Raw genomic sequence first — 20,550 nt, 5'->3', positions numbered from 1 at the left:
TGTGAGGGTATAAATCCAAACTCTTCTTCTTCAGATTTAATTATTCCCAGATTTGGACAATTTGGAGATTAGAATATACAATTGGGGACTCGCAAGAAACTTGTGAGGGGGCATGCCCCTGTCTTATCATCCCTCCCTCCTTCCCCTTTTTGGTCAAAGTTCTCCCCTCCCTTTCTCCGCCACCACTTCTCTTGCAACCCTGTCTCCCCGCTCTCTTACCCTCCACCCTTCTTAAACTAGGCCTCCCTTTCTTCCGCCCACATTCAACCTGCCCCCTTTCTTTCCCATCCACCCCTCTATTTCCAGTGGTGGGATCCAAAATTTGTAGTAACAGGTTCCCAGGTTGGTGGGATTCAAAACAGATGGCATGTAGCGCCCAATGGTGAGGCTAGGCGGGGCACAACTGCGGGGCGGTGGCCGAGGCATCTCCAGGGCTGGGCATTAAAAAAACTCTTACTGTAAAAAAAAGTTCCCCTACAATTTCCAGCTGGTGCACCTTTCTGTCCATAATTCTAAACTCATTCTAGCAAGTCCTCCATCGCTCTCCCAAGCCAACAGAAACAACTACTTCTCCTCTAATTGACTGCCTGTCAAATACTTAATACTTTCAAATACTTAATTTTGTTTCTAGAAATCAAAAGAAGGATGCTTTCCTTAAACAAGGAACTTTACCATATTTCTAAAACATGTTTTTAAAACAGCCCAACAGGGAGAATGATCCCGTTTTCTACCTTTGCTAACCAGCCACATAGGAAACAACAGGACTTTATGATTTTTGGACCTACTGGAACTTCTAACGGAAAAGCGGACCCAATTAGTGACCCCCTCTCGGCACACACAAATAATTAGTAACCCACTCTCGGGAACTGGTGAGAACCTGCTGGATCCCACCTCTGTCTATTTCTCTCCTCCAGACACTCTCCCTCTTCTTCTTTCTCCTTCTCTCCCCTTCCTCAGAAAATCCCCCTTCAGTCTCCTCCTCACCTTCCTCCCTCAGGGGGGAAGCAGGCAAGTCATCTGGTCACGGCCCACCCACCTTGGGGAGAAGGGTCAGGAGAGGGTACCCCCTCCAGATAACCCTGCTTCTTTTTCTCTTCAGAGGGGGGAGGTTCCCATCTCCCCCCTTCTTTCTTGCTGGACTGGCTGCTGCTCTTGGGCAGAGCATGATCTCTTTTTGTGTGTGGCGTTTTAACCCCCCCCCCCCCGGTGTATTTTTAAAAGTTTAACATTTTTCTGCAAACCTGAGGGAGTCCCCCAATTTGGAGAAAAATCTCCTTTTTCTCATTTCTCATTTCTCGTTCTCGGCATTAGATGTACTCAAATCTGTTCACACTTGAGAAAAAGATACACAGCTAATACAAGGCATTATCTTTGATGAGTCTTCTGTTATTTAGAGCAACTCTGTGACAACTGGTTGAGAGCTAGCATGGTCTGGTGGTTAGGAGTGGCAGGTGCTAATCTGGTGAATTTGATTCCCGGCTCCCCCACATGAGAGTAGACTCTAATCTGGTGAACCGAGTTTGTTACCCTGCTCCGAATTTGTTACCTTGCTCCTGCTGGGTGACCTCGAGTCACTTACAGTTCTCTCAGAACTCTTAGCTCCATCTACTTCACAAGGTGTCTGTTCACTATCTCGGGATTCCATATAAGGATAGGAAGTGCCCATGTGATCTGGACTGTGTGGAATCTGTAACCCACATGTTGTTATACTGTCCCTTCTATGGTCAAATCCCCACTACCATCTTAGCCAGGTTTCAGAACACAAACTAACCAGGTTTGAGGGACGACCTCCCCGGTTGAATCCCCACTACCGTTTTAGCCAGGTTTCAGAACACAAACTAACCAGGTTTGAGGGACGACCTCCCCGGTTGAATCCCCACTACTGTTTTAGCCAGGTTTCAGAACACAAACTAACCAGGAGTTTGGAGGAACGAATTCTCCCCAGCTGAATCCTCCTCTTACTCACCGTCTTAAGCCAGGTTTCAGAACCTACAAACTAACCAGGCTTGAGGGATCTGACCTCTCCGGTCGAATCCCCACTACCGCAAATCTTAGCCAGGATTTTCTGAAAACAAACTAACCAGGTTTGAGGAAATCGACCTCCTCCGGTTGAATCCCCACTACCGTCTTAAGCTGTGGTTTCCCTCAGGAACAACAAACTAACCAGGCTTGAGGGATCTGCACCTCCTCGAGTCGAATCCCCACTCACCGTCTTAGCCAGGTTTCTCTGGAAAACAAACTAACCAGGTTTGAGGCGATCCACCTCCCCGGTTGAATGGAATCCCTCTACCTCACCGCCTTTAGCCAGGTTTCGAACACAAACTAACCAGGGTTTGAGGGACCGCACCTCCCCAGTTGAATCCCTCTCACTCACTGTCTTAGCCAGGTTTTCAGAACACAAACTAACAACCAGGGCTTGAGGGGACGACCTCCCTGGTCGAATCCCCACTCACCGCCTTAGCCAGGTTTTTCCTAGAACACAAACTAACAACCAGAAGCTTGAGGGATCTTCACCTCCCCTGGCTCAATCCCCACTCACCGCCTTAGCCAGGTTTCAGGAACACAAACCAACCAGGCTTGAGGGACGCTAACCTCCCCGGGTTGAATCCCTCTACTCACCGCCTTGAAGCCAGGTTTCCAGGAACACAAATCCAACCAGGCTTGAGGGATCTAGCCTCCTCCCGGTTGAATCCCCACTCACCGGCCTTAGCCAGGTTTCCAGAACACAAACTAACCCCAGGCTTGGAGGGGATCTACCTCCCCGGTTGAACTCCCCCCCCACTCACCGTCTTAGCCAGGTTTCAGAACACAAACTAACCAGGTTTGAGGGACGACTCCCCGGTTGAATCCCCACTTCACCGTCGCTTTAGCCCGGGGCTCTCTGAACACAAACTAACCAGGTTTTGAGGGACGACCTCCCCGGTTGAACTCCCCACACCACCGTCCTTAGCCAGGTTTCTGGAACTACAAACTAACTATCACGCTTTGAGGGACGACCTCCCCTGGTCGTAATCCCCACTACCGCCTTAGCTTCAGGGTTTCCGTGAACACAAACTAACCAGCAGGCTTGAGGGAACCGACCTCCCCGGGTTGAATCCCCACTACTGCCTTGTCATAGGCCCAGGTTTCGGAACACAAACCAACCAGGGGTTTCCGAGTGGATCGACCTCCTGGTCGAATCCCCACTACCCGCCTTTAGCCAGGTTTCAGAACACAAACAACCAGGTTCTGAGGGCCCACCTCCCGGTTGAATCCCCACGCTCACCGCCTTAGCCAGGTTTCAGAACACAAACTAACCAGGCTTGAGGGGATCGACTACTCCCCCCGGTTGAATCCCCACTACCGTCTTAGCCAGGTTTCAGAACACAAACTAACCAGGTTTGAGGGACGACCTCCCCGGTTGAATCCCCACTACCGTTTTAGCCAGGTTTCAGAACACAAACTAACCAGGTTTGAGGGACGACCTCCCTGGTCGAATCCCCACTACCGTCTTAGCCAGGTTTCAGAACACAAACTAACCAGGTTTGAGGTCGTTTGTGTTCTGAAACTTGGCTAAGACGGTAGTGGGGATTCAACCTATGTTCAAGATAGGGATAAGTATATAACCCCCCTCTCGCGTGAAAGGAAACGGACAACTGATCAACTGAAGATTTTATCTCTGCTAAACAGTCATTGCTACGAGGTGCTGGAAGCGGTGGCCAAATGTTTAAACGGTGTAATCTTAAGTCGTTCTAACGTGTGTTAATTGGAATGCTGTGATGTAATGTTTTTGTTTATTTGTACGCCATTGAAGGTATTTGACTTTACAAGGTGTCTGCTGTGGGGAGAGGAAGGGAAGGACTTTGTATGCTGCCACATGTGTCTACTTACAGGAGAGAAAGGCGGTGAAGAAATCAAAAACTCTTCTCTCTCTCCTTCTTCTAAATTCCATCGGCATCAGTGCAACTGAAGAAGTCTATCAATGTTCAGGTATTCGACCACTGCGTCTATAGTAAATAAATTAGGGTTGCCACCCTCCAGGTGGGGTCTGGAGATCTCCTGAAATGATAACAGATCTCTAGATGACAGCAATTAGTTCCTGAGGAGAAAATGGCTGCTTTGGAAGGTGGGCAGCACAGCATTATACCCTGCTGGAGTCTCTTCCCAGTTCAAACCATTCCCACCTGGACTTTAGCACAGTGGTGGCGAACCTATGGCACGGGTGCCAGAGGTGGCACTCAGAGCCCTCTCTGTGGGCCTGTGCAAACAGAGTCACCCCCACTCCCACACACACATCTAGGCTGGCCTGGGCCACTGGACTCGATTATTAGCATTAAACCAAAGACCTAGTTTGGGGGAAGCAGTGTAGGTAACTGTTAAGCGCTGTTAAGCCCCACTGATTTTCATGCGAAGAATTAAAGCGCGATCCTTTACCTGGGAGTAAGCTCATTTGCTGGCAATGGGGCTTGCTTCTGGGTAAACCCTTCCAGGGTCATGATTCACCCATTTGAAGAGTTGCACGGTTGCTTCAAAGCAAAGCCAACGACTACTACCAAACTTACTCCTGAGTAACGCACACCTCGGAATCAACTGTTTTTTCTAAACTAAAACCTCAGTCTTCAGGTTAAATTGCGGTGTTGGCACTTTGTGATAAATAAGTGGGTTTTGGGTTGCAATTTGGGCACTCGGTCTCGAAAAGGTTCGCCATCACTGCTTTAGCACCAAAATCCCCAGGAATGTCCCAACCCGGAGTTGGCAACCCTACAACAAAGGCTTGCTTGCATCACAACTAAAAAATGGCAACTTCCATCACCGTTGTATCGACTGCCCTAAAAATACAAAGCTAGAAGTTGGAACACATTTAAGGAAGCCAAAAAAAAAGTTTTTTGTTCTCATCACTGAGTATTTATTATATATAACAAATACATGAAAAAGAAAAAAAACTATATTGTGTGATATAAATAGTTTATTTACATTACAGAAAAAACATCAAGACAATGTATACTATTTCAAATATATCCATACATAATCAAATATAGCTGTAGTACATGTTTTTCTTTTTCATTGGTGTCGATTACCACAAATGCAAGGCAACATGTGTAGGTCTTTTTGTCTATAATACTGTATTTTGCGCTTCCTCTCCTTTCCTTTTTGTGTGTGTGAGTCCAAGCTCTCTGCGGTTTTCTTTTTGCCATTGTGGAAACATGCGCTCTTTTAAATTAATCGGGTTGATGCTCTGGTTGTGTTGTCTGAACTGTAGTGACCTGTGTTTTGCTTCTGCCGGTGGATTCTGTTGCTCCTGGGACATTTCCTGAAAGCAAGAGGGAGGGGGAAAACGGCATGAAATTTGCTTTGCTAAAGGACAGCGGTACGTATGAATTGTGGGCCAGCGAAGGGCAGCTGACATGTGTCATTGCTCGGCTGCAACAGAGCGTCCTGAAGAAAGTCCACCCTGAATGCATTTTTCTGGAATCTGATTTTCGTTTGGAAGGCTGAGGAAGCCACCCGATTTCCCCCCAAGGATGCGGCTTGCACACAGCAAGGGTAATTTCCATGCTCTGCTTTAAATATCCGTCATAAATAGTCTGGCTTAAGGGATGTGCAGAAAGTCTTGAGTACATTAAAATACTCTTTAGAACAGGGGTGGGCAATTATTTTTTCCATGGGGCCGCATAAGAAACAGAAAATATTGTGGAGGGCCGGGCCAAAAGGCAGGGGGGCGAGGCGCTTTTGAAAGCCCCGCAGAAGCCGGCAGCCAAGGCAACCGGCTTCTGCGGGGCTTTCAAAGACGCCTCGCTCCCTAGCACGGCAGGGGGGCCAGTCAGGGTCATCCGGCGGGCCGGATGTGGCCCGCGGGCCGCATAATGCCCAGGTCTGCTTTAGAATCTCCTTCTGGAAAACGGAAGGGTAAGCGCTGTTTTCTTCAGCAACCTGCTTAGAAATACTCTATTGTAATGAAGGAAACACAGAACCAACATAGGTGAATTCTGCACGGCACAAATCTACCATCTTTGGGGACGCTATAAAAAGCATTGCGGGTGGAGGAGTGGCCCTTCCTGCTCGGTAACCTAATTCCCAAAATAATACACCAGACAATATGTGTAGCGTGGGTAATAAAAACTGGCCATAGCCAAAGAATTTATTGACAGAAAGCACAGGAAAGCAAAATTGGCGCAGCATGGGAGGTGATCCAAGCATCTGGGCAGCCCGAGTGCTGTCCCCAGAGGAAAACAATTCCTACAGCCCGACTGCTGGAGGAATGTAACCAAGCAGAAGGTTGGAGTGAGACATACCAGACCGGCGAAGTGCCCATGACTGGAGCCCCTTCTCCATCCCCTGCTATGGGCGCAAGCTTCTTAGCCCCCCACAGGGCATTCCAACCGTGGACTTGCTCCACCCCTGCCTCTTAAGAAGAAGAAGAGGAGGAGTTTGGATTTATATCCCCCCTTTCTCTCCTGCAGGAGACTCAAAGGGGCTGACAATCTCCTTGCCCTTCCCGCCTCACAACAAACACCCTGTGAGGTAGGTGGGGTTGAGAGAGCTCCAAGAACCTGTGACTAGCCCAAGGTCACCCAGCTGGCGTGTGTGGGAGTGCCCAGGCTAATCTGAATTCCCCAGCTAAGCCTCCACAGCTCATGCGGCAGAGCTGGGAATCAAACCCAGTTCCTCCAGATTAGATGCACGAGCTCTTAACCTCCTACGCCACTGCTGTTATTACACTTAAGGAGGTGTAATAACAGGGGAGCTCCCCCAACTCCCCTTGCCAGCGGATCAGCCCCCAGGAGGAACCTGCAGATGGCCATGACGAAAGTAATAACAAGTAATAACAACAAAAATTTCCAAAATACAGGGATTGGGTGGGTGGGAAAATCCCTCGACGTCTGGATGCAGAATGGGCTGGGAAACACGAGGCAGAGCCCTTTATAGGCCCTGCCCCCGGCCCACTCTGATGACGTGCTCTTGCCATCGCGAGAACACGTCACCAATTGCATCCGGCCCTCTGCGCGTGCACAGAACGGGCCGGATCCGCTGGGCCCTCTGCGCATGCGCGGATTGGCCGCGCACGCGCAGAACGGGCCATGAAGCCCTCGCTGGGCCCCCTCTTCCCTCCCGCAATGGCGGCCGCGTCTTAGGCGCGGCCGCGCTTTTTGGGAAGAACTTCTACAGCTCTCTCCCCCAACGTGAGTTCATCCTGTTATAGTCCTCTCAACCTGGGTTTCTCAAAAACGGCTAAATGAACGATCTCTCCCCCGCCAACCCCAACTGAAATCATTTTCTGGCTGTTGACTGAACACAAAGCAGGCGGAAAATTATTTATTTCTCCAACCTAAATGTCTTACTTTTGTTTCCACCTCCTGCGCTGCCATTTTGTGCGCTGCAGCAGATTCTCTGCGAAAACTCCCCACGGAGGTTTCCTCTGCTTGCGGCTCATCCATTTGTGATTTCACTATAAAAAGTAGATGAATAAAGTTTGTTTTCCCTAGCAATCCTGTGCATGTGTTGTTTCCCCCTTTTTTTGTTTCAAGGGGGATGTCTGGCCCCTTCCGCACACACAAAATAATGCGTTTTCAAACCACTTTCACAACTGTTTGCAAGCGGATGTTGCCATTCTGCACAGCTTCAAAGAGCACTGAAAGCAGTTTGAAAGTGCATTATTCTGCATGTGCGGAATGAGCCTCTGTGAAGCTACGGCAACACAAAGATACACGTATTGCAGCTTCTCTAATAGTGTTGCTGTAGCTTTGCAAACACCCTCCTCAAAACAAAACAAAAAAGGAAAAATGACACGTGCACAGGATCGATGGCAAAACAAATTTTATTCGTCTACTTTTTATAGTGAAATTGCAAATGGATGAGCTGCAAGCAGAGGAAACCTCCGTGGGGAGTCTTCACAGAGATTCTGCTGCAGCCCACAAAATGGGGGGTGCCACTGTGAGACTGACAAGCGCTCCATGCAGCAGGTGGGAAAAAAGATCCATTTTGGCTGGCAACGCCTGTGCTGTGGGAACACAAAATACCAAAATGGATCTTTTTTCTAACTTCCTAAAGTCTTCTTGGCGGTGGCCGGCCCCTGGCTCTCGGTGGGTGATAACCAGTTGACCTGGGTGAGCTGGACAAACTGTGGGATGGAGAGGTCGGTGGCAGAGACCTTGGGATTGGTGAGATAGGGGGTCAGTGGCAGAGACCCCCAAATAGCGCCAAACCTATCTATTTTTATTTTTGAAATTTACCAGTAGCTGCTGCATTTCCCACCCTAGACTTATACTCAAGTCAATAAGTTTTCCCAGTTTTTTGTGGTAAAATTAGGTGCCTCGACTTATATTCGGGTCAACTTATACACATGTATATACGGTACCTACCCCACAGGGTGGCTGTAGGGAGGATACTAAGGTGAGCCAAAGATCATTAAAGCTGAAGGGATGTGAGATGGGTCAAATAAGAAGGGAGGGCATCTGGTTTCTGACATTGGAAATTGCTGGGCAGTCTGTGAATGGTTTCACTTTTGGGGATGACCATTAGGGGAGGGGGTGTTTAGCTGGGGCATATAGATTGCAGCTTTATATGGGAATGCCAAATTCAACAAAAGCCCGGTGAAGTGTACCAATTCGTACTCTGCTACAAAAAACCTGATTTCTGGAACCCAGTGTCTGGTTTTTGGGAAGAGGCAAATTGTGAAAAAGGCAAACTCTATGCTGGGGATAATTAGGAAAGGAATTGAGAATAAAACTGCAAAGATTATCATGCCCTTATATAAAGCCGGGGTGCGACCGCACTTGGAGTACTGTGTTCAGTTCTGGTCGCCACATCTCAAAAAGGACATCGAAGAGATAGAAAAAGTGCAGAGAAGGGCAACGAGGATGATTGAGGGACTGGAGCACCTTCCTTATGAGGAGAGGCGGCAGCGTTTGGGACTCTTTATTTTAGAGAGGAGACGTTTGAGGGGGGATATGATTGAAGTCCATCAAATTATGCATGGGGTAGAAAATGTTGACAGAGAGAAATTTTTCTCTCTTTCTCACAACACTAGAACCAGGGGGCATACATTGAAAATGTTGGGGGGAAGAATTAGGACTAATAAAAGGAAACACTTCTTCATGCAACGTGATTGGTGTTTGGAATATGCTGCCACAGGAGATGGTGATGGCCACTAACCTGGATAGCTTTAAAAGGGGCTTGGACAGATTTATGGAGGAGAAGTCGATTTATGGCTACCAATCTTGATCCTCTTTGATCTGAGATTGCAAATGCCTTAACAGTCCAGGTGCTCGGGAGCAACAGCCGCAGAAGGCCATTGCTTTCACATCCTGCATGTGAGCTCCCAAAGGCACCTGGTGGGCCACTGCGAGTAGCAGAGAGCTGGACTAGATGGACTCTGGTTTGATCCAGCTGGCTTGTTCTTATGTTCTTATGTTCTCAAGAGGTCGATGGACATGGCAGTATTTAATTATGGCCCATAATAGGACTGGTGGATTTTAGCACTGTAAATCAGGGGTGGAGCTGCACCCGGGGCACGCGTGTGCCCTGTGCCCCCATGGTGGCAGCATCCGCCCCCACTCTGGAATGCCCCCACCATGCCTTTGCACCGACGCATGCCTGGGGAGTCGCACCCCCCAGCCCCGTGGGTGCTACACCACTGCTGTAAATTATAGGGCACAGACTAGGTGGGTAAAAAAAACATTCACATTCCCGTCTTTAAAATGCCAGCTTTAAATATTACATGTGAACAAAATATAAACGGGCAGAGTGCTGGTATTTATTTATTAAAACATTTCCCACTGTGAGGGGCTGGAAGAAAAGCGGACTCTTTTTTAAACGGGATCCTGACGGGCTCCCAGACTGCAGCAAATGGTGTTTTCTGGAGTGTGAGACAACACTCTGAAAATCATAGTTATGTAGGGGAAGGTTGCTGGCTCCTGTTCTGTTTGAGATGGCTGAAAAAGGCCACACTGCTCTGTAAACTGCCCCGGCCCTTTTCAGCACGGCCCTGAAACACTTTACATATATCAATCATAATTAGCCGTCATAAAATATTATTAGTAATGGCACATTTGCGAGCTGGCTGCATTAAAGCCCATATGCTCTGCGGGTGTCCCAGGAAATCTGCATTTCTCTGAAGAAATGTCTTTTAGGAAATTTGGCTCTGGGGAGGTTCAGCCCAATATGCTCAAAGGGCATCTTTGCCATAAAGAGAGAAATAACGGCGCCCGCTCCCACTCTGGATCTCCTAATTCTAGACTGTAACAGGTAGATGTTCGGAAATTATTTCATATGCTGCAGAAAACGCTTAAGGAATCGTGAATTAATTTCCAGTGGGCCTGGCAGTTACTATAAGAAGGCTAGTGGAAACCAGAGTTATGAGTCTGATAGTGGCAGCTAAATTGTACCTTGCAGAAATCCTCATCTGTTTCACGCTGGATCCATGACGCCTGCGTTAAGGGTGTTAGTCTCGAGGTGTGAGTTGGGGATCTCCCAGAATCACAGCTCATCTCCAAACTACAGAGATCAGTTCCCCTGGAGAAAATGGATGTTTTGGAGGGTGGACTCTATGGAGCAGCAGTGGCGTAGGAGGTTAAGAGCTCGTGTATCTAATCTGGAGGAACCGGGTTTGATTCCCAGCTCTGCCGCCTGAGCTGTGGAGGCTTATCTGGGGAATTCAGATTAGCCTGTACACTCCCACACACGCCAGCTGGGTGACCTTGGGCTAGTCACAGCTTCTCGGAGCTCTCTCAGCCCCACCTACCTCACAGGGTGTTTGTTGTGAGGGGGGAAGGGAAAGGAGATTGTAAGCCCCTTTGAGTCTCCTACAGGAGAGAAAGGGGGGATATAAATCCAAACTCCTCCTCCTCCCTTCCACACGAGCCATTTATAGCGGTGCGGGGCCAGTAAAAACACTGTTGTGGGGGAGGCATTCGCACCACGGCCACTGCTGGAGCACAGCAGCGGCGGCGAATATCCCCCACAATGGTATTTTGTTGACTCGCTCGTTGAGCGAGACTTTTAGAAAATGCCGCCCTCCGCCCAGTGCTGATCGAATGGCTCCGGGTGGAGAGCGCCATTTCCCCCCCACCGCAGTATGTCTCCTCTTACCTCTTGCTGCCTTCCGTCGCTCTGCAGCAGCCAAGGGACATGCCCAGTGGTGGGATTCAAATAATTTAACAACCGGTTCCGGGGTTGGGATTCAAATAATTTAACAACTGGTTGTTTACCGGTTCTGCTGAGATGGCGTGAACCTGCTGAATCCCACCACTGGCCTCCGACCCAGGAAGCGTCGCTCTGGCCAGGGGGGCACGTCCTTTGGTTTCTGCAGAGCAAATGGAAGGCAACAAGAGGTAAGAGGGGACCTCCTGTGCGAACATGGACCCGGGGCCATTTGCAGGTCGCTGTGCGAATGCCCCCAGGGGGTGCGCCGGCTACAAGTTCGCTGGTGAACCCCCACTCGCCAGGCCCATGTAGAAAGGGCCAATGGCACCGTACCCCCCTGAGGTCCCTGATTTCTCCAGGGTCCATTACCAAATTTCCCAACTTGGATCTGGCAACCCTACTTCTCTATTGCCCACTGGTGGCTGGCAGAACCCCAGTGTGCATGCAGGACATAAGGGAACCATTCAACATAATAGAAGGCTTGCAAAGGGACGATAGGTTGGATCCAAAGGGGCTCCATTACTGGTGTAATTTTGGCCGAGCGGGCAATTTCGACAAATTCTTCCCTTCCTCTGCAGACCTCATTTTATCCCTCTGTTCATGAAGATCTGCTGACCGAAAGGTTGCTAGGTCATGCCTCTCTAGGAATCACCAGAAACTCCATGGGAAAACTCAGAGGTGTAACGGGGGGGAAATGGTGCCTGGGGCAAAATGGCACCCCCGCAACTCGTGGTAGCTATGGCCCCCCCTCCCCCACTTACCTGAGCCGGCAGCGGTCCCGGGGTTGGGCCGAGGGGCACCCTGCGGTGGACTCGCTAGGCTGCTCCTACAGCCTCTGCAAGCCAAAGGAGCAGCCTGACAGGGCTCGGTCCCACCGAGGGGGAAAGGGAGAGAGGTATGGGGGGCGATTTTGCACGCCCCATGGGTGCCATCCCCTCCTCCCCCGCACCGACTCAGACCAGCCGAGTCGCCATGGGGGAGGTGTGAGGGTGCACAAAATCTCCCCCCACACAGCACACCCCTCCACGTGACACCCCCCCCAGTGACAGGATGGTGTGCGCCTGGGGACATGGTAAAACTATAGAGTTTTTGCAATTCCTAGAGAGGACTGATGTCACATGAGTTCCCCTGGGTTTCACCACAGCATTTCAGGTGATTTCTAGAAAAGTGGATAACAATTCTGGGGAAAACTGACATCGTACCATTGTCAATGGCTTCAATTTTTTTGTCTTTCTCTTAACTGCCACTACGATGCCCGTGGGCAAAGTTGGCAAGGGGGCGGAGGGCATCTCCCCCCCATGGGCACATAGCAACCCTAGCTGACCACCTCAAATAGAAGAGGGAAGGATTGCGTAGGCTGAAATGGGAAACCCACTGTCCCTAATCACGATGTCCACTGGTAATGAATCCCAAAGTTTAATTGCTTGGTTGAGAAAAGCAGTATTTCCCTTAAAAGAAGAAAAAGATGTTGGATTTATATCCCACCTTCCTTTCCTGTAAGGTGGCCTGCAAGCTCCTTTCCCCTCCTCTCCCCACAACAGACCTCTTGTGAGGCAGGTGGGGCTGAGAGAGTTGGGAGAGAACTGTGGCTAGCCCAAGGTCACCCAGCAGGAATGTAGGAGTGCGGAAACACATCTGGTTCACCAGGTTAAGCCTCTGCCACTCAGGTGGAGGAGTGGGGAATCAAACCCGGTTCTCTAGATTAGAATCCACCTGCTCTTAACCACTACACTACGCTGGCTCAGTCTGTCCTGCATCTATTATGCATCAGCTTCACTGTGTGCCCCTGAGTTCAAGTCTCTCTCTCTCCCCCTCTCCCTCCCCCTCCCCCTCTCTCCCTCTCGGACATCTTTTCCCCTAAGGGTCATAGGATAGTTTCTCCAACCTATTGATGCCAGCCTGGATCTCCTGGAATTACAGCTCATTTCTAGACTGGAGAGATCAGTTCTCCTAGAGAAAATGGCTGCTTTGGAGGTGGACTCTATGGCAGTGTATCCCACTGCAGGGTGGAGCCTGTGGAGGACAGGGACCTCATTCAGGTACACTGCCATAGAGTCCACTTGGATAGAACAACCATAGAGTCCACTTGGATAGAACAACCTTCTACCCCCATTCTGTGCTGGTGGCCGGGGGGGATCTGGCAACCGTACGCTGACCCCATAATGATCTTGATTGCCCTCCTTTGTATTTTTTTCCTCTAAATTATCTATTTGGAGCCATCAGAACTGCACACAGTATCCCAAACAAAACCTCACCTTAGATCCACAAGAAGAAGAAGAAGAAGAAGAGGAGGAGGAGGAGGAGGAGGAGGAGTTTGGATTTATACCCCCCTTTCTCTCCTGCAGGAGACTCAAAGGGGCTTACAATCTCCTTGCCCTTCCCCCCCTCACAACAAACACCCTGTGAGGTGGGTGGGGCTGAGAGAACTCCGAGAAGCTGTGGCTAGCCCAAGGTCACCCAGCTGGCGTGTGTGGGAGTGCACAGGCTAATCTGAATTCCCCAGATAAGCCTCCACAGCTCAGGCGGCAGAGCGGGGAATCAAACCCGGTTCCTCCAGATTAAATACACGAGCTCTTAACCTCCTATGCCACATTACAATATTGGTTGTTCTATTTACAATTTAGCCACCTTCAGGCTGTTTTCTTCCTCCTCTTGATGAACTTATAAACCTATTTTCCCACATACCTGGGAAGCCCCCCCCCCCGCTCAGTATTTAGAAACTATGGCTTGCCCAGTTTTGTGGCAGCTATGCAGGAGGCAGCCGGTTGGCTATTAGATACAGTGATATATCAGTTGCAAGATATAACTCTCATTTATATATATAAAATCTTTTTTTTTTATAAGGAACAGGTTAGGGAGGAGGTAACAATCTAAAACAAGATGAAAGATAGCAGCTTTCAACTTGGACGTGTCGTAGGACGGGCATAAGGCATGCTAAACAGGCTGGGCCCATGTAAAACCTACACCATTTCCTCCGCATACACAAACTGTTAACTTGCTTTATGGCCCAAAGCTGACAAACCCGGAATCGCTTGGAAGATTGCTCAAACAACATGATGTAGTGCCATTTTCCCAGGGAGCAGTTACTTTCCCATCATCCTTTTATAGACCTGGTATTTTTTTGCCCCGTTTGAATTATTTTCATGTTCCCTGAAACCCACTTTTATATAATGCACTGCCTTTTCGCAAGGGAGGATCAACTCTGGAGGGGAGCGCTGATGAACTCGGCGTGGCCCGCGAGCATCTCCAACTTCGCCAGCCATTTTTCTATCATGCCTTTAGGCTAGGAAGAGGATTTATGAATTATTTTGTGCCTTTTTTTCCCCCGGATGGGATGTCATGCTCGTCCTCCAAGCAGGGCACAACACAGATGCGAAGATATATGGGAGCTTTCTGCTTCCTACAGGAAAGCACCGTTGTTTTTCTTCATTCTCCCTCTCTCTGAAAAGGATTTATTTCTAAAGAGTCTGATATAGCAGTCTGGCTGCAGGAAGGATGAAATGGGTTTCACCTTGTGAGGCTGCAGTCAGAATCCCAAGGATTTGCCAAGCCAGAGTCCGCTGCCCATCAAATAAGGAGTTATGTGGTGCTGGGAAGTGCCGTCAAGTTGAGACTGACTTATAGGGCGAATCCCCACTGGGAAAACAAACCGGTTCCATAAGATACAGCACCTTTTCATCCCGGGCTCTGCCTCCCCACTGCAGCGTGCATGTGTTGAGGGGGTCAAAGTTAATCCCAGGATCAAAAACTGCAACTATTTCCACGAGCCCGCGATCTGCTCTGCGGCTCTTTCTGATTGGCTGTTGTGTTGGGGCGGAAACACGACCCCGCGGCCTCTCCCCTCTGCTCGAGGAAGGTTTTTTAAATTCCTGGCTGCGCAGCTTCGTGGAAACATAGGAAGTTCTATTTTTTAACTTTTTGGCTGGGCAGCTTCGTTGGTACACACACTCTGCGCTAGCCCTCTTTCTCTTTGTAGGTTCAGGCCTACAAAGCCACGACCAGCACACACACGCACATGCACAAACACACACAAAACCCTTCGTGCGGTCTATGCCCAGCCCACTGAACTCTGATTGGTGCGTGCCTCCAATAAACCATACTGTTTTTCTACTGCCTCCCCACTGATGTGGCCTCAGCCCACCTCGGCCCGCGTTTTTCAAAAAGGTGTACCTTCTTGCTGGTTTTTGATAAATATGGGGTGAGCGGGAGAGCGCGCACCAGGGCCAAGATGGAGCCGAGTTTTATTAATGGTAGGTCTAATTCAGGGGTAGGCAACCTTTACCGCCCAAAGAGCCATTTGGACCCATTTTCCATGGCCCCAAAGATCTACTGAGCCGGAGAGGCGGCTCTCCACTCACCTTTTGGCCCCTCCCCTCCCCTTTCCTTCCAGCACTGGGAAGCGGAGGTGCCAGGCAGGGAAACCCCCTCTGCCCAACAAAGCAGGCAGCCGCCTGCTCCGTGGGGCAGAGGGGGGATGGCGGCTGTGTCCTGCCCAGTGCCACTGCCTCTTGCACTGCGGGAGGCAGCGGTGCCAGGCAGGGAAACTCCCTCTGCCTGATGGAGTAGGCAGCCTCCTGTTCCATGGGGCACAGGAGAATGGTGGCTGCGGGGATGGCGGGGGGGGGGTGGCGGCTGCTCTAGAGGGACGGTACCCTTCAACCTTCAGGGGTCAGAGGGCAGTGTGGGCATGTCCCTTCAGCCCTTCAGAGCAGTGCTGGAAGGAGAGGTGAGTGGAGGGGACTCAAAAAGTGGCACCCTCACACATGGAGCCGCCTCCGGTTTGGCCCCTCCATTCACCTTTCCTTCCTGCGCTGCTCTGGAGGACTGGAGGGACACGCCCATGCTACCCTCCGACCTCCAGGCCACGCGGAGCCACAGTATAAGGCTGAAAGAGCTGCATGCGGCTCCGGAGCCGCAGGTTGTGGACCCCTGGTCTAATTGAAGATAAAAGGATGAATAGAAGATATGGACCAATGTACAAAATTATTAGAGCTGCACACATGGTGATCGCATTAGGATGGAAAGATAAAAAGAAATGGACAATCTCAAAATGGTTGGAATATGTTTGGGAACAAATACAGTTAGAAAATTTTGAGATGATGTCAAAAATATGTTATGGCAAGAAAAACTAAGAGACATTATGAAGATTTGGTCAATTTTTAAGAAATGGATGAGAGAAGCCGGATTTAACAAAGAAAAATGGGAACAAAGGATACGACGAGTGAACTTTCTGCTGATTGCTTGAACAAAAAGAAAAAGGAGAAGGGAGGGGGGAGGGAGAAAAGGGGAAAATGTATAGTCTGATTAAAAGCATAGCATGTATCTGTTATATAACTATACTATACAATATTTTTTTTTAAAAAAAAGATGGAGCCGAGTTGGGCACTGAAGCCATGGGGACTCCTTGTCCAAACCAGGACTTTTACCGTATCACGTGCTCTTTTGACCATGGGGAACTGCCTGTAATGACCCTGTAGGGCTTCCAAGGAAAGAGACAAACCAAAGTGGTTTGCCATTGCCTGTCTTTGCTAGGCAACCCTGGACTTCCTTGGTGGTCTCCCATCCAGGGCTGACCCTCATTAGCGTCTGAGGTTTAATGAGATCAGCATGTTAGCTTGGGCCTCCTGGGTCAGGGCAAAATTTACACCCTGTCAGACCAGTGGCTTGTCTAGTCCACTTGAAGCAAATGCCCAGCAGCAGAGGCCATGAATCTTCACAGCTTTTAAAGTGGATCAGTTCAGAGCTTTTAAACTAGAGATTTCAGAGACTGGACCCGTAACCCTTTTCGTGGAGACGAAAAAAGAATATAGCACCATGCTCAATATTTATCCCGAATCAGAACAGAGTAAAAAGCTTCCCAGGACCATTTAAAAAGCACACAATAGTTTTTTCTGCATGCATAGCTCCCCCCATGTTTCCTGAGAAATCTTCTGCAAACCTTCATCCAGTGGTGGGATCCAAAAAATTTAGTAACAGGTTCCCATGGTGGTGGGATTCAAACTGTGGCGTAGCGCCAATGGGGATGGGCGGGCATGACAGGGGCGTGGCAGGGCATTCCAGGGCCGGGGCATTCCTGGGCGGGGCTCTGGCAAGGAAGCAGCTGCTGTGCCGGACCTTGGGTGGGAAATGCATGCACGCAGGCATAGGCTGCCACGCATGCCGGTGCACCTCCTGCTAGACTGATTCAAGTTCTGCGCGCTACTGCTGAGAGGAGGGGTGTAACTAAGGCAAAAATCACGTGGCAAAATCACCAATTAGTAACCCCCTCTCGGCACACACAAATAATTAGTAACCTACTCTCAGGAACCTGTGAGAACCTCTGGAACCTGTGAGAATCCCACCTCTGCCTTCATCCCCCTCCCCATCAACTCCCATTCTCTCTCCGATTCTCTCATTGCCTGTCTCCAGCTCTCACCTGGAGACTGGCAGCCTTCCCCCCACCTGGGGATACGTTCTCAGCCCCAGCTAAGCATTCCCCCACACACTTGTTGTGTTGCTGCGGGGAGACAGGGTTGGATCTGGCTTCCCATTCTTTCAAAATATAACGTCAAGTTTGTCCTTATGTCTAGAGAATACTAGAGGCTTCATTGAAATAAGAAGCACCACAGTTCAGAATACCTTTTTTTCTTGCTGTCAAGTTACAGCTGACTTAATAGCAACCAGAGGCATATCTAGGAAAAATGGAGCCCGAGGGCAAAATCTGAATTTTCTGCAGTGCCCCCCCCCCCGGGCGCCCAGGTCTACTGCCCAGAGCTGGCAAGGTGCCCAAGTCTACTGAGTGGTAGACCTAGGCTTCCAAACATACATCAGTGAACAACTAACCCTGAGGATACAATGAAAGAGTTAAAAATAATTTTAGAGGATTTTAAGAAATATTCAGGATTAACAGTGAATATGGACAAGACAGAAATATTAGGAGTGAATATAGAAAAGAAACAATTTAATAAAGAAATATTAAAGAAGAAAATCAAATATTTAGTAATTGTAATTTCTACCAGAAAAGATAAGATGTATAAGTATAACTATGAAAATAGATGGAAAAGAATTCAAAATCAAATAAAAAGTTGGGAAGCAAAAACCCTATCTATAACGGGGAAGATAAAAGCAGTAAAGATGTGTATATTGCCTAAAATCTCTTATTTATTTAGAACACTACCAATGGAAATTGCTAAAAAACAATTTGAAGAATGTGATAGGAAAATAAAAGCATGGGTATTTAATAAAAAAAATGCGAGAGTGATGAATAAAATAGTATATATGCCAAATGATCTCCTAGGCTGGGGAATACCGAAAACCCAGGAATATTATGAAGCATTCCAGATAAAAAGCTTATTAGATATTAATGAAGATAATACTTCAAAATGGCTGAAATTTGAAAATGAAGTAAATAAGGGAATAGGTAACCATGGTATTTATATAAATGATTATAAAAATGTTACAAATAAAGTAATAGGTCCAAGAAAAGTGAATATGGATATTTGGGAAAAATGGAGAAGTAAATGGATGCCTGGCATTCTGGATAGGGCCCCAGTGGGGAGCGTGACTGGAATAGAAGGCGAAAAACTTATAAGAAAATTGAAAGAAGAAGGGATACATAAAGTATCAGATTTAGTTCATGAAGGAGAAATCATACCATTACAAAACTTAATAGAATTGGGTGGGAGAGAGAATTGGCTGGCAATAAGAGGATTATGGGAAAAATTAAGGAAATATAGAATAAAAGGTGAATGTATAATGAATCAATGGTTAAGACTCCATGAAACAATGAAAGGGAAGATTATAGGAGTAGTTTACAAATATATAGTAGAGGATAAAGAATTTATGATAAGAACGTTGAAACAAAAATGGGAAAAAGATGATTTCTTAGATGAAGAAAAATAGAAAGAATAATGGATAGTATGAAGAAGATAAAGATTGAAAAATATGTGGAATTAGAAAGAAAGGTTATACTTAAATGGTACAGAACCCCAATACAGCTAGCCTATATGATTAAAGGACTGAGCCCAAAGTGTTGGCATTGTGGAGAAAAAGGAGCATATTATATACATATGTGGATAGAATGCAAAGTAGTGAAAAAGTTTTGGGAGAATATTTTAAAATATGTAGAACTACTGGTCAAAGTAAAAATTGATGTAAATAAAGAATTATTAATTGTGGGGATAATAGACGACATTAGAGTGAATAGAAGTCTGGAACCAATGTATAAAATAATGATCAGAGCAGCACACGCAGTGTTGGCGTTGGGCTGGAAAGATAATAAAAAATGGACAGTTTCAAGATGGTTGGAATATATATGGGAACAAATACAGCTAGAGATATTTGAAAGACTGACAAAAATATTTTATGGAAAGAAAAAATAGAAGATATTAAGAAGATATGGACAGTGTATAAAGAATGGATTGAAGATGCCGGATTTAACGAAGAGCCATGGAACAAGAGAATAAGAAGAATGAACCTCCTGCTGCTTGCATGAAAAAAATCAATAAAGAGAAGGGGGGAGGGGGGTGAAAATGGAAAAAATGTATAGATGAAAGAAAAATACTAAATGTAACAAATGTATAAATACTCTATACAATAAAAAATTTATAAAAAAAAAACATACATCAGTGAAAATCACAACCTGATAACGCAAAGTTTTATGCAACACGTTTGCAAATGTATTTCGGCCCATGGGCCCAATGTTTGGTAGCCTATTTAGGGCCTTTTACTATGACATGTTGGTTTTAATTTGAAGAAACACATTTTTATTTTTTGCCACATAGCAGCTTCCATTTTAAAAGGCCCAATTTCATTTCAACCCTTTGGTTCTTTCCTCGGGTATTGAGCTTAAGTTTTTGACCCCTTTTCTATTGACTTATAGTGGACTATAGTGGAGCTTATAGTGGACTATAGAAGGAATAGCTCAGAAATTCAGCCCTTGACTATAAATGGAGATCAAGTAGAGCGGGTGGCTAGTTTTAAATTTCTGGGCGTCATGATTAAAGAGGACTTGACCTGGGGCGTACAGGGTGGTTTAGAAGGCCCAGCAAAGACTGTACTATCTGAGACTTTTAGGAAAACAACAACTGAATGGAAAACTCCTGGTGTCCTTTTACCGCTGTGCTATAGAGAGTGTCTTAACCTACTGCATCTGTGTATGGTTCTCCAGTTGCACCGTGGCAGATAGGAAGGCGCTCCAAAGGGTGATCACTACTGCACAGAGGATTATCGGGTGCCCTCTCGCCTCCTTGGAAGAACTCTATAATTTGGAGAGACCTGTCTCATCCAGCACACACTCTTTTTGAACTGTTACCATCCGGCAGACGATACAGGTCTATCAAAACTAGGACAAAGAGGCTTAGAGACAGCTTCTACTCTAGAGCTGTGGCTATGCTAAACTCCGTGGCTTCGTGTTGATGTATTTGGGGCTGTGTAGGGATGGGTGGAGGA

The 20,550-nt window shown here is 47.7% G+C and overlaps 1 protein-coding gene across 1 annotated transcript in view; it reads right to left on the bottom strand.

The window, feature by feature from the left end:
- Positions 1-4,856: 4,856 nt before the first annotated feature.
- The window catches only part of TMEFF2 (transmembrane protein with EGF like and two follistatin like domains 2), a 328,663-nt gene continuing 312,969 nt past the window's right edge, over positions 4,857-20,550 (bottom strand). The window contains exon 14 of the mRNA XM_048483643.1: positions 4,857-5,290. Coding sequence (XP_048339600.1) covers positions 5,194-5,290 — 97 coding nt within the window. The 3' untranslated portion in view covers positions 4,857-5,193. The remainder of the gene's footprint in view (positions 5,291-20,550) is intronic.

The sequence above is a fragment of the Sphaerodactylus townsendi genome, linkage group LG02 (assembly GCF_021028975.2).
Source record: "Sphaerodactylus townsendi isolate TG3544 linkage group LG02, MPM_Stown_v2.3, whole genome shotgun sequence".
NCBI lineage: Eukaryota > Metazoa > Chordata > Lepidosauria > Squamata > Sphaerodactylidae > Sphaerodactylus > Sphaerodactylus townsendi.
This window is presented reverse-complemented; position numbering and strand designations above follow the sequence as displayed.